The following is a 14,642-nucleotide window of genomic DNA, read 5'->3' on the forward strand; positions in this document are numbered from 1 at the left end:
GCTGTTTGCCGGGCTTGTCAAGCCCAGCAAACAGCGCCCGCCGATCTTCGGTGACAGGCGGGGGTGGGGGGAGAGCGGAGCACGATCTCCGCTTCCCCCCCACCCCCGCCTGTCACACAGCACAGGTCCGAAGATCGGAGGGCGCTGTTTGCCGGGCTTGTCAAGCCCAGCAAGGAGCGCCCGCCGATCTTCGGTGACAGGCGGGGGTGGGGGGAGAGCAGAGAACGATCTCCGCTTCCCCCCCACCCCCACCTGTCACACAGCACAGGGCCGAAGATCGGCGGGCGCTGTTTGCCGGGCTTGTCAAGCCCAGCAAACAGCGCCCGCCGATCTTCGGTGACAGGCGGGGGTGGGGGGAGAGCGGAGCACGATCTCCGCTTCCCCCCCACCCCCGCTTGTCACACAGCACAGGGCTGAAGATCGGCGGGCGCTGTTTGCCGGGCTTGTCAAGCCCAGCAAACAGCGCCCGCCGATCTTCGGTGACAGGCGGGGGTGGGGGGAGAGCGGAGCACGATCTCCGCTTCCCCCCCCGCCTGTCACACAGCACAGGGCTGAAGATCGGCGGGCGCTGTTTCCCGGGCTTGTCAAGCCCAGCAAACAGCGCCCGCCGATCTTCGGGGACAGGCGGGGGTGGGGGGAGAGCGGAGCACGATCTCCGCTTCCCCCCCACACCCGCCTGTCACACAGCACAGGGCTGAAGATCGGCGGGCGCTGTTTGCCGGGCTTGTCAAGCCCAGCAAACAGCGCCCGCCGATCTTCGGTGACAGGCGGGGGTGGGGGGAGAGCGGAGCACGATCTCCGCTTCCCCCCCACCCCCGCCTGTCACACAGCACAGGGCTGAAGATCGGCGGGCGCTGTTTGCCGGGCTTGTCAAGCCCAGCAAACAGCGCCCGCCGATCTTCGGTGACAGGCGGGGGTGGGGGGAGAGCGGAGCACGATCTCCGCTTCCCCCCCACCCCCGCCTGTCACACAGCACAGGGCTGAAGATCGGCGGGCGCTGTTTGCCGGGCTTGTCAAGCCCAGCAAGGAGCGCCCGCCGATCTTCGGTGACAGGCGGGGGTGGGGGGAGAGCGGAGCACGATCTCCGCTTCCCCCCCCACCCCCGCCTGTCACACAGCACAGGTCCGAAGATCGGCGGGTGCTGTTTCCCGGGCTTGTCAAGCCCAGCAAGGAGCGCCCGCCAATCTTCGGCTCTGTCCCCCGATGAGCTACCGCTCGGGGAAGCAGGCAGGGAGCTCCTGCTGGGTCCCGCGCCTTCGCCTCTCGCTCGGTCGGGGCTTTGCGATAGTGCTTATTTTCGGGGTATGTCTTATTTTTCACCAACCCTTTGAAATCCTGTCATGGCTTATTTTTTGGGGATGCCTTAAAATATGAGAAACACGGTATTTTTAAAATAGTTTTTTTAAAAAAGAAGAAAGCTAAGATATTAAGGGAAAATCTCTTCCCTCTTCGGGGGGAGGAGATGTTGTGGGCCCACGAGTCCTTCACGTGAGGGGGGAATGGCTAGCATTCCCCCCAGCCCATTGGTTCCTTCCCTGCCGCGGCGTGCCCATGACGCACCCAATCAGGATGCTCCTTGGGGGCGCGGCTTGCGCATTTAAGGGAGCGCGCGTCGGGGAAACGGCCTCTTTCTTCCGGACCTGACCTGCTTTTCCCACCCACCCACCCTCTTTTTAGGCAGGTTTGCTCTTGACGTTGCTGCGCACATTTATTGGTCACCAGCTGGGACCTGGTAGGAGTTTTCCCACTCGGCAAATTGGCTCTGGCCTTGTGGTTTTTGCCTGCCGCGTATGCAAATCGTCACAACTTGGGGTTTTGGCGGTAGGCATTGGATTATCTCAAGAAGGTACAGGTGCGGGGGGGGGAGGTTGCTGCCATCACCTCCCCCAAATGCGGAAGGGTACTCCCCTAAGGAGTCCGGGGCGTTGCCATGTCCGAAGCCGTGGTAGGTGAGGGCCTGAGGGCACGCCCCTAATGGTGGCCCCAGGATGAGTTCCTAGTTGATGTGCATCGCAGGACTCATCCAACGGTGGTTAACCCTTCACAGACTGCCAGCAGAGCGGGCTGGAGTCAGATATAGTCGGTTAGATCCAATGCCTATGCCAATACCCCTCTACAGTCGTAATCAATAAAGTTGTGGCCTTTCATGCCCATTAACCCTATACCTTGTGTCTTGTGTCTTTATTTTCGCGGGGAGGGCTCAGGGCATCGCCACACAAAGAGTTCTAGCCTGGCCTACTCCTTCTGCTGTTATACGTTCAGCAGGGTTTCCTTTCTTATTTTAAGAAATAAAGGTAAAGGTAAAGGTAAAGGGACCCCTGACCATTAGGTCCAGTCGTGACCGACTCTGGGGTTGCACGCTCATCTCGCATTATTGGCCGAGGGAGCCGACGTATAGCTTCCAGGTCATGTGGCCAGCATGACAAAGCCGCTTCTGGCAAACCAGAGCAGCACATGGAAATGCCGTTTACCTTCCCGCTGTAGCGGTTCCTATTTATCTACTTGCATTTTGACGTGCTTTCAAACTTCTAGGTTGGCAGGAGCTGGGACCAAGCAACAGGAGCTCACCCCGTCACAGGGATTCGAACCGCCGACCTTCTGATCAGCAAGCCCTAGGTCAGGGTCCCCAAACTACGGCCCCCGGGCCGGATGCGGCCCAATTGGCCTCCCAATCCAGCCCGCGACGACCCCCGCCGCCCGCTGCCGCCGCCCGCTCTTACGGCGCGCAGCGCGGCAACGATCTTCAAAATCAGCAAAAAATCGCCGAAAATCCTTTGTGCGCATGCGTATGGGCCTCTCCCGACCCAGAAGAGGTCATTTCCGATGCACTTCCGGGTCGGGGGAGGCCCATATGCATGCGCACAAGCGATTTTCGGCGATTTCCCCCCCGACCGTGTGCGTGTGCGCATGCGCACGGGCGCGCACTCCCCCGCCCTCCGGCCCGCTGCGCGCGCACTCCCCTGCCCTCCGGCCCGCCACGCGGTCGGCGCGGCGGGCACCGGCCCGCCGCGCGGTAAGTCTGGGGACCCCTGCCCTAGGCTCAGTGGTTTAACCACAGCGCCACCTGGGTCCTATTTTAAGAAATAGGGTATGTTTAAAAATGTAATCCCTCTGTGGAAGAACTTAGAGACGTAAGGTTCTTAATAGTGACAGCTAAATTCAACCTCCATTATCAAAGGCAATATGCCTCTCAGGGCAAGTCACTGGGAGCTGCGCATGGAGACAGAATTTCTGTTGCACTCAGCCAACAAACATAGATATTTCTCTTTGAGAACAGGAGGTTTTTGTCTCACTTCCTCCTTTGATGGTGCCACTGTGCTTTCTGGCTAGCATTACTGTTCCAGACTTGGCAGTAATAGTCAGCCTCATCTTGCTGTTGGACATCGGTGATGGTTAAGGTGGCCGTGCTGCCAGAGCTCTTTCCAGAAAAGCGGTCTGAAATCTCGGCAGGTCTTTCGCTGTCCTTATATATAACCAGTTGAGGGGCATTGCTAGGCCTCTGCTGGTGTTGTTGTTGTTGTTCAGTCGTTTAGTCGTGTCCGACTCTTCGTGACCCCATGGACCAGAGCACGCCAGGCACTCCTGTCTTGCACTGCCTCCCGCAGTTTGGTCAGACTCATGTTCGTAGCTTCGAGAACACTGTCCAACCATCTCGTCCTCTGTCATCCCCTTCTCCTAGTGCCCTCAATCTTTCCCAACATCAGGGTCTTTTCCAGGGAGTCTTCTCTTCTCATGAGGTCTTGCCATCTCATTTTTGACCACATCCAACTTACCATTATCCATGGTTCTTACATTCCAGGTTCCTATGCAATATTTTTCTTTACAGCATCGGACCTGACTTTCGCTTCCAGGCATATCCGCAACTGAGCGTCCTTTCGGCTTTGGCCCAGCTGCTTCATCAGCTCTGAATCTAGTTGTACTTGTCCTCCGCTCTTCCTCAGTAGCATGTTGGACACCTTCCAACCTGAGGGGCTCATCTTCCAGCGTCATAACTTTTATATGCCTGTTGTCTTTGTCCATGGAGTTTTCTTGGCAGGGATACTGGAGTGGCTTGCCAGTTCCTTCTCCAGGTGGATCACGTTTAGTCAAAACTCTCCACTATGACCTGTCCATCTTGGGTGGCCCTGCATGGCATAGCTCATAGCTTCTCTGAGTTATTCAAGCCCCTTCACCACGACAAGGCATTGATCCATGAAGGGGGCCTCTGCTGGTACCAGTGCACATAGTACTTATCAAACTTATCCCCTGAGCAAATGAGTTCCGCAGTTTGCCCTGGAGACACGGAGGCAGACGGGGGTTGTGTAAGTACATACTCAGCAACAGAACCTGAAAGAAGAATAAAAAATGACATTTTTAAAAATCTTGGCGTTATACAGATGTGAAAATTATCTGGTAAACACATACATGCGCCTCTTCCCAGGAGAGGAACGCTGACTTATTGGACTACACATCATATCAACTAATAAGGCTCAAACTCCAGTCTAAGACAATGCGATGACAAATCTTCCTGCAGAGAAGTTGATAGGAGAAATGAAAGTCTAGCATCCAACAGAAATGAGGATCGGGTCTCTCATCACCTGAACAAGAAGTGAGGGCCAGCAGGAAGGGAAACCAGGCCATGATGGGCATTGCAGAGGAATGATCTTTGCTGGGACAAAAGGTGCATTGTGGGATGGCTTTTCTCCCCATTCTTAAACCCGACCAAAGTTGCATGGGGTTCTCTGCATGCAAATCTGCTTCTTGTTGATTGAGTGCTGATTCTGCTCCAATGCACATGAGGAAGGGCTAGACTAGCTTGGCGGCAGAGCCTCTGCTTTGCATACAGATGTTCCCAGGTTCGAATTCCGGGCGTTTTAAGGCTAGGAAAGGCTTCCCATCTGAAAGCCCAATGAGATGCTGCCACTTAGTTTAGGCGATCCTGAGGTAGGTAGACCAATGGACTGACTCGGTATAAAACACTTCCCTGTGTTCTGTAATGAAGATGGCAATTTGGGTGACGGAATTTGAGTGCACAGCCTGGAGGTCACAGGACGCTGTCAGCAGCTCCTGGCTGGTTGCCCGGGAAAGTATAAAGACAAGGAAAAGTCCTTTTTAAAAATTATTTTCAAACTTTACAGAGAGAGGCTATAGAACCCAGCCTCTTGGATTATTGTGTTGTCCTGAGTGTTGTCTACAGGGGCTGCTGTCTTTGAGCTCTTTGCTCTCCTACTTTTAAGGCTTGCCGGGTTCTGGGAGATGGAGGGTCTGGGATGCTTTCTAATGACACCGTGTCAGTCAGCTGCCTCTCTGCTTCTGCCCCCTCTCATGATTTCCCAACTTCCCCCCTCTTCTGCCTCTGAGCTGTGACATCCCTCAAACCCCTGTTGTAGATCATAGAATCATAGAGTTGGAAGAGACCACAAGGGCCATCCAGTCCAACCCCCTGCCAAGCAGGAAACACCATCAAAGCATTCCTGACAGATGGCTGTCAAGCCTCTGCTTAAAGACCTCCAAAGAAGGAGACTCCACCACACTCCTTGGCAGCAAATTCCACTGTTGAACAGCTCTTACTGTCAATGTTCAGGTGGACTCTTCTTTCTTGTAGTTTGAATCCATTGCTCTGTGTCTGCTTCTCTGGAGCAGCAGAAAACAACCTTTCTCCCTCCTCTATATGAGGCTAAACATGCCCAGCTCCCTAAGCCGTTCCTCATAAGGCATCGTTTCCAGGCATCGTTTCCAAGAGGAAGATCTGTACGGTCTTCCTCTTTCTCCACCCTGGAAGGGTCAGGATGGGGAAGCGGTCTCTTACCCACGTTTCATCGCTGTCAAAATCTATTGTAACAGAATTGCACTGAATTAACAAGTCGAATAAGGAAAATACGTTTGTTGTTTGTCTGCAATTGCCTTGGTGATATTATCTTATGTCGACTGCCAGTCAGAGGAGGCAGCACTGGACTCGATGAACCAATGATCGGACTGAATATAAGGTAGCTTCCCGTGTTCCTGTTTTAAACTCTTGTTTTCTTGAAGCAAAAAAGCTTCGAGAAAAGCAGTTCCCCAATGCACAATCTGTCCCCAGGGATATGTGGTGGCAGCGTATCATGTGAGAAAGAGTAGGACGTGGTTTGTGCTTGCAGCATCATGAGAATTTAGCTCCCTCTGCCTGGTTGCACAGAGTGGATCTTAGCAAGGCTGTTAGCGCCCTCTAGAGGTGTTCCTGGAAACACCAGGGTGATTTAGTGTTTTATTTCCCAATACGTCATAGATCTGAAGTTCATGTGGATTGGAGATCAGGACAAGCAAAAGGACGGTACGTCCCGACCAGAGAAGAATGGCAGATCAAGTTGATCAATTATGTCCAAATGGCTAAAATAACTGGCTGGAAGAATGAGAAATCAGGAAGATCTTAGCTTTTAACCCTGTGGGTAAGGAGTCTCTTGCTTCAATTGCTTGTATATAAGCCCCTCTGGGAGCCTCTTTGACCAAAGAGCAGGGTACAAATGCTTTAAATAATAACAAAATAAGCTTCTGTGGCCCAGCATAGACCTGCTATTTCCAATGCACTCTTGCAGTCTATGCTAAATTCTCTACCTCACACCCTTCATTTGCTTCACCTCATTAAACGAGGGAGCCAGGTAGAAAAACAACAACTGTAATAATAATAATAATAATAATTTATTATTTATACCCCGCCCATCTGGCCGGGTTCCCCCAGCCACTCTGGGCGGCTTCCAACAAAACAGAAATTCTAAAATACAGAAATCCATCAAACATTAAAATACAGAAATCCATTAAACATTAAAAGCTTCCCTAAACAGGGCTGCCTTGAGATGCCTTCTAAAGGTCTGGTAATTGTTGTTCTCTTTGGTTTGGGGGTGAGAATTGCAAGGCTATAGGAATCAGCCTCTTTTCATGAAAATTCAATTCCACTGGAAGGTCCCTCTTCTGAAGACAGAGTATGATTGCAGCTACCTTTTTTAGCAAGAGGTTTTTGTCGCAGTTCCCCATCTGCCTGTATCACTGTGAGCTGTGTTGTCGTCCCACACCTGACAGTAATAATCGGCCTCATCCTCTGCTTGGGCTCTGGCAATGCTGAGTGTGGCTGTGTTGCCAGAGTTGGTGCCAGAGAATCGGTCTGAGATCCCATCGGGCCTGCTATCATCACCATATATTATCAGTACAGGGGACTGGCTGGGTTTCTGCTGGTACCAATGTACACTCTTCCCACCAATGTTTCTCCCGGAACAAGTGATTTGAGCATCTCGTCCCAGAGACATGGACACTGATGGGGGCTGCGTCAACACATACTGGGCAAAAGATCCTGAAAGAGAAAGAGACAAAATACCTCCTGATATGTTAGAATCCTCTTTCGTCTACTGCTAGAAAGAAAGAAAGGAAGGAAGGAAGGAAGAAAGGACGGAAGGAATGAAGGAAGAAAGGAAGGAAGAAACACATTTCTGTCTCATACCTGAGAAATAAGTGAGGAACAGGCAGGCCCAGAGCATGATGGGAACACGGAGGAGCTCTCCTTTCTTAAGCACAAAGGTGTCTGCTTCAGATGCGTCTCTCTGCTCTCTTAAATCTTTTCGATGTCCTGACCCAGCCCTACATTCAAATCATTTCCCTTGAAAACGCAGCACACCCTCCTCTCCACCCCTTGGGATAAAATGCATGCCATGGCACTGTAGAAAATGAAGGGTGAACACTTATTTGGAGGCGGGGCATCTTGTGGGAATTAAACTGTGCTTCCCATTTTACAGAGTTATGTGGAAGAGAGCCCAGGTAGTTTGACCCTTTACCTACATCCCTTTTCCCTCTTATAAAAAATACACAAGACACTCTCTTTTAAAGTTGAAATAACTAATAACTTTTGCTCAGTGTACTTCCAGTTGCTAGATTAAACATAAAAGACATGCAGGTATTATGTATGTTACTAATATGTATTACATAGGTTTGTATCTAAGGGGGAATCTAAAACACATATAACAAATGTTCTGAAAATGATTTTTAAAAAAAAGTTTTTAGAAATACATTGAATTTTCCATAAGGCTTACCATTGCCATTTAGTGTCACATTGTATATTGCGCTTAAAACACAACATGTTTCATTTGCAGCTGTGTAACTGACTCCTAAGACCGACAAACAGTTATAGGCTGACTAACTCTGAGGCAGACAGCAGCATCACAGAACATTTATTTTTATTTAAAAAATTATTTATTTAGTTTTTCAAATTGCAGTTTTACACCCACAGATCCAACATACAGTCCGCACGAGCGAAGGCGGTTTTCAGGGCAGGACTGAGGAGGAATGGTGAGGACCGCCTCTCCTCCCATGCACTTCCCAGAGAAGAGGGACAGCATAGATTTAGAACAGTGGTTTGCAGAAGGTCATAGTTCAGAGGCTGCAGAGGGGAGAGGCTGGGAAATATTGGGAGAAGAGCAGGAGGAAGAAGCAGCACCAGGGGAGAGACAGCTGACACTTAGTTTCTTTGGAAAGCATGCCAGACCCGCCTCCTCTCCCAGGTCCCAGTGGGCATTGAAAGCAGGAGAACAGAAAGCTCAGAGACACCAAGCACATATCAGCCGGAGTAGCAATGATGTATAATAGGAGTGACGGAGGGGGTGGGACTTTCCTCGGAACAAGGCCATCTTCCCAAGAGGCTGCATGACTGCGTCTCTCTCTGTGACTATTGAATAGAGTACCTTGGTAAGAGCTTCTTGTTTTCCCTTTCCTGGCAGCCAGCCGTGACGGAGGGGGATTGGATTCCCTGAAGCCTGACAGCGAGGGAGCTGGCAGTAGCTGTGGTGGCCAATGCCTTGGTCATGCCTCCATTACCAATGGAAAAGAGCCAAAAGGACGCCATCCCTGTTTAGGGGAGAGGAGAGTGGAAAGGGGGAAGTGCTTCCAGAAAAGGCCTCTGGCTGAAATCCCAGTCTGGCTGCTGCCCATCAGTGTAACAACAAAACAATGAACAGGATGGTGATACAATGATTATTGCAATCCACACAAAATAATACCACCAAGAAAACTATCTGTAAATGAACAATAACCGTCCATAAAACTGCAAAAGTAGTTGCCTTGGTGATATTATCTTGTGTCAATTGCCCGTCAGTGGAGGCAGCACTGAACTCGAGGAACCAATGATCTGACTAAGGCAGCTTTGTCAGCAAGACGTTTTTGTCGCACTTCCCCATCTGCCTGTATCACTGTGAGCTGTGTTGCTGTCCCACACCTGGCAGTAATAATCAGCTTCATCCTCTGCTTGGGCTCTGGCAATGCTGAGTGTGGCTGTGTTGCCAGAGTTGGTGCCAGAGAATCGGTCCGAGATCCCATCGGGCCTGCTGTTATCTTTATATATTATCAGTACAGGGGCCTGGCTGGGTTTCTGCTGGTACCAATGCACACTCTTCCCACCAATGTTGCTCCCAGAACAAGTGATTTGGGCATCTTGTCCCAGAGACACGGACACTGATGGGGGCTGTGTCAACACATACTGGGCAAAAGATCCTGAAAGAGAAAGAGACAAAATATCTCATGATATGTTAGATTCCTCTTTGGTCTACTGCTCAGAGGAAAGAAAGAAAAAACACACTTTTCTTTCTCATACCTGAGAAATAGGTGAGGAACAGGCAGGCCCAGAGCATGATGGGGACGCAGAGGAGCTCTCCTTCCTTAAGCTCAAAGGTGTCTACTTCAAATGCGTCTCTCTGCTCTCTTAAATCTTTTCGATCTTGTGAGCCAGCCCTACATTCAAATCATTTCCTTTGAAAACGCAGCACACCCTCCTCTCCACCCCTCGGGATAAAATGCATGCCATGGCACTGTAGAAAATGAAGGGTGAACATTTTTTGGGGGGGTGGGCGGAGTCTGGGGGGAATTAAACAGTGCTTCCCATATACAGAGTTATGCGGAAGAGAGACCGGGTTTTTTGACTCTTTGACTTTTACTTGGTGTACTTGCCCTTCAGCTCTCTATATTGGACAAACAGGCAAAACCCTACGCCAAAGGATAAATGGACATAAATCTGACATCAGGAACCACAAGACAGAGAAACCAGTAGGAGAACACTTCAATCTCCCAGGACATTCTATACAAGATCTCAAAGCAGCTGTTTTATTACAGAAAAATTTCAGAAACAGACTGGAAAGAGAAGTTTCTGAATTGGAACTCATTACCAAGCTTAAAACCATGGATCCACCTGGGATGAACAAAGACATAGGATTCTTATCTCATTATGCATGATCAAGCTTTCTTTAGCACCTCAGCCCTTGCTTTTTCCCCGCAGGACCTATTGCAGTCATCAGCAGTCGTTAACAGCCATCAACAGGTTTACCACTCCTATCAGTCCATCACCCATTCCCATCCACCCCCACCACCTTCTGAATATACATAAGGGTCTGGCTCTTCTGTTTCAGTGTATCTGAAGAAGTGTGCATGCACACGAAAGCTCATACCAAAATAAAAACTTAGTTGGTCTTTAAGGTGCTACTGAATGATTTTTTTTTGTTCTGAAAATGCTTTTTTAAAAAGGTTTTTAAAAATACGTTGAATTTTCCATGAGGCTCACCATTGCCATTTATTGCCACATTGTATATTGCACTTAAAACACAACACGTTTCATTTGCAGCTGTGTAGCTGATTCCTAAGACCGACGGACAGTTACAGACGGACTAACTCTGAGGCAGACAGCAGCATCACAGAACATACCTGCTGCTCTTTGGGATTTTTTAAAAAATCAAAATCTGTTGCAACAGAATTGCACTGAATTAACAGGTAGAATAAGGAAAATTAAAAAATACGTTTGTTGTTTGTTTACAGATAGTTGCCTTGGTGACAATATCTTGTGTAAATTGCCCATCAGTGGAGACGGCACTGAACTCGAGGAACCAATGATCGGACTAAGGCAGCTTCTCAAGTTCCATTTTTAAACTCCTGTTTTCTCAAAGCAACAAAGCTTCAAGATAAGCAATACCCCAATGCATAATCTGTCCCAAGGGATATGTGGAGGCGGCATGTAATGTGAGAAAGAGAAGGACATGGTTACTGCTCTGCAACATCATGAGAATTGAGCCCCCTCTACCAGGTTGCATAGAGTGGATCTTATCAAGGCTGCCAGCAGCCTCTAGAGGTGTTTATTGAAATACCATGTTGAATCAGGATGTTTTATTTCACCACCTTCTCCAATACGTCATAGATCTGAAGTCCATGTGGCTTGGAGATTAGGACAGACAAATTGGGGCTCTCTATCACACAACCCAGAGTTAGTGTGGTGTTTATGAGGACCAAGATGTAGTTAAGGGGGATCAGACATGGAGGATAAGTAGTGCCCAGTGTAGCCAGAGAACAGCAGTTCAAGATGACATGCCAGCTCCATCAGGCCTCCTCTCCCCGCATCTGGGGGCAGCCATCCCATATGAATTGCCTCAGTGAGACAAGTAGCAAACAGAGCTCATTTCATCAGCTTGGGGCCAGCTGGTCATTATAGGGAGAACTGTTTAGAGTTGGATTCATCCGGGGCAGAGGAACCACTCGGGTGCCTGGGGCGGCGCACCCAGGGGTGCAGCGAGCTTCCCATAGGGGTGGGTGAGGGCAAGGTGAGCCACTCATAGGGACAGGGCACACTGCAGGGCCTCCGGAGTCTGCCTGCCTCCTCCCACTTGGCTGCCGTACAGCTGGGGGGGGGAGGCAGCGGACGGACCGCTTGGGCAGCGCGGAGCCTATGCATGCCCAAGCCACAGCTTCTCTCACAGGAGAGATGTGTGGCTCGGGCGTGTTGCAGGCCCCGCCATGAGTGCCACCTAGCATTTTGTCATCCCCCTGAGTGGTGACACCCAGGACGGCCAACTCTAAATAAGACAAATGCTCTAATAATAGCAAAATACCCCTCTCTGTGGCCCGGCATAGACCTGCTGTCCATTTCCAATGCACTCTTGCAGTCTGTGCTGAATTCTCTACTTCACTGAACCCCTTTCATTTCCTTCCCCTCATGAAATAAGGGAGCGAGGTGCAACAGCAACTGTATTTCTAGGAAAAGTGGGGCTTTGGAGGTAAGAATAAGCCTCTTTTCATGAAAATTCAATTCTACTGGAAGGTCCCTCCTCTGAAGACAGAGTATGATAGCAGGTGCCTTTTTTAGCAAGAGGTTTTTGTCACACTTCCCCATCTGCCTTTATCAGTGTGTGCTGCTTGCTGCTGCTGTCCCACGTCTGGCAGTAATAATCGGCCTCATCCTCTGCTTGGGCTCTGGCAATGCGGAGTGTGGCCGTGTTGCCAGAGCTGGTGCCAGAGAATCGGTCCGAGATCCCAGTGGGTCTCTTACTGTCTTCGTATATTATCGGTACAGGGGCCTGGCCGGGTTTCTGCTGGTACCAGTGCACATATTGGCTCCTAAAGTTGCTCCCGGAACAAGTGATTTGAGCATCTCGTCCCGGAGACACGGACACTGATGGGGGCTGCGTCAACACATACTGGGCAAAAGATCCTGAAAGAGAAAGAGACAAAATATCTCATGATACGTTAGACTCCTCTTTGGTCTACTGCTCAGAGGAAAGAAAGAAAAACCACACTTTTCTTTCTCATACCTGAGAAATAGGTGAGGAAGAGGCAGGCCCAGAGCATGACGATTGGAATGCGAAGGAGCTCTCTTTCCTTAAGGTATAGAGGTTTCTGTTTTAGAGGTGTCTCTCTGCTCTCTTAAATCTTTTCGATGTCCTGACCCAGCCCTACATTCAAATCATTTCCCTTGAAAACGCAGCACACCCTCCTCTCCACCCCTTGGGATAAAATGCATGCCACGGCACTGTAGAAAATGAAGGGGGAACATTTTTTTGGGGGGGGATATTGTGGGAATTAAACTGTGAAGCCATTTACAGAGTTATGTGGAAGAGAGACCGGGTTATTTCGTCCGTTAGTTACTTCCCTTTCCCCTCTTTTAAAGACTACCCAAGACACTCTCTTTTAAAGTTGAAATAACAAATGACTTTTGCTCAGTGTACTTGCACTTGCTAGATTAAACATAAAAGACAGGCAAGTCTTATTTATGTTACTAATATGTATTATATAGGTTTGTATCTAAGGTGGAATCTAAACATATATAACAAATGTTCTGAAAATGCTGTTTTTTAAAAAATAAAATACATTTCCATAAGGCTCTCCATCACCATCTAGTATCACATTGTATATTGTTCTTAAAAACACCACTCGTTTCAATTTCACCTGCATACCTTAGTCCTGAAGTATAATTTTTTATTAATTTTTCTCTTTTACAATTTCGAATATTCATTTTAGCAAACTTAAAATATCATTGATATCCCTTCTTCTCTTTCCATGGTTCATTTTGCATAACATAAATCTCTGAATATTTTATATAAACTAGGCCATTCAATATTCCATTATTACATCCATCAAAACTTGTTTACACTGTTGAATTTATCTTAATGCTGCCAAAGTTTCCAAGTGTATGCAATTCCCCCTCATATATTCAATAAACGTTTCCCAATCTACTCAGAGTTAAATACCACCTGTGATTCAGTTGTACACAGTTATTTCCCATATATTCAATGAAGGTTTTCCAATCTTCTCTAAATATATGTTCTTCTTGTTCTCTTATTCTATATGTTAGGTCCGCAAGCTGTTCATATTCCATCAATTTAAGTTGCCATTCTTCTTTAGTTGGGACCTCGCTCATTTTCCATTTTGGGGCTAACAAAACATGGGCTGCAGCAGTAGTGACATACATAAAGAACTTTTTTTGACAGCTGGGAATTTCCATCTGAATTTTCCCATACATGGTTTTTTGTTTGTTTGTTTGTTTTTTGGATAAGTGCTTTAAAACATTTTTTAATTCATTATATATTATTTCCCCAAACTCTTTTACCCTTTTACAGGTTCACCACATATGAAATAACGTATCCTTGACCTCATTTCAGCTCCAGCACTTCTCTGATTCAGTCTTATACACATTCACAAGCCTACTCAGAATTATGTACCATCTGTAAATCATTTTCAGGTAGTTCCCCTTCAGGGAATAACATGCTGTAAACTTCAGATCGCTCTTCCAACGTTTTCCCCAGAGATGAAAATCTATATTATGTCCTATATCTATTGACCAGTGTGTCATAGTGGCTTTGACAAGCTCATCTTTGATTTCGCAATCTATTAACAGATTGCACATTTTGGATAAAAGTTTTTCTTTGTTTTGTGTAAGCTCTTTTTCAGATAGTGAGCTTTGGTCCAAGAAACCGTTTTCCCCATCTACAGTGGAACCTCGGTTTATGAACACCTCGGTTTACGAATGTTCGGTTTATGAACGCCGCGGACCCGTCTGGAACGGATTAATTCACTTTCCATTACTTTCAATGGGAAAGTTCGCTTCAGTTTATGAACGCTTCAGTTTATGAACAGACATCCGGAACCAATTGTGTTCATAAACCAAGGTACCACTGTATTTTAAACATTTCCTGTAAATGATGATATTGTAGCCATTCCGTAACATGGTTCCTTATACTTTCCATTTATTTCAGCTTAGGTTCCCCCTCTGTGAAATGCAGCAATTCCCTGTAAGTTGCCCATTGTCTATCCATATTAACTCTCTTAATTCTAATAGCCTCAACAGGAGATAGCCATAAAGGTTTTTTCCTTTCCAGCATATTTTTATATTTCTC

General features: G+C 48.1%; 2 protein-coding genes across 44 annotated transcripts in view; both read right to left on the bottom strand.

Annotated features, from left to right (window-relative positions):
- Nucleotides 1–14,642, bottom strand: part of LOC118075809 (immunoglobulin lambda-1 light chain-like) — a 380,578-nt gene that overhangs the window by 47,536 nt on the left and 318,400 nt on the right. The window lies entirely within an intron of this gene.
- Nucleotides 1–14,642, bottom strand: part of LOC118078681 (immunoglobulin lambda-1 light chain) — a 187,655-nt gene that overhangs the window by 38,537 nt on the left and 134,476 nt on the right. For 2 of the 41 annotated variants that reach the window (XM_088659146.1, XM_088659143.1), the window contains exons 1-2: nucleotides 12,561–12,641; nucleotides 12,162–12,460 (exon numbers count right to left, since the gene is read on the bottom strand). The exons of 37 other annotated variants lie outside the window; for them this stretch is intronic. In XM_088659146.1, the coding sequence (XP_088515272.1) occupies nucleotides 12,162–12,460; nucleotides 12,561–12,597 (336 nt within the window). In that variant the 5' untranslated portion in view covers nucleotides 12,598–12,641. Of the gene's footprint in view, nucleotides 1–9,190; nucleotides 9,487–9,586; nucleotides 9,657–12,161; nucleotides 12,461–12,560; nucleotides 12,642–14,642 lie in introns of those variants that run through there. 2 more of the 41 variants (XM_088659148.1, XM_088659147.1) reach the window with 1 other exon arrangement.

The sequence above is a fragment of the Zootoca vivipara genome, chromosome 16 (assembly GCF_965207765.1).
Source record: "Zootoca vivipara chromosome 16, rZooViv2.hap1.1, whole genome shotgun sequence".
NCBI classification, from domain to species: Eukaryota; Metazoa; Chordata; class Lepidosauria; order Squamata; family Lacertidae; genus Zootoca; species Zootoca vivipara.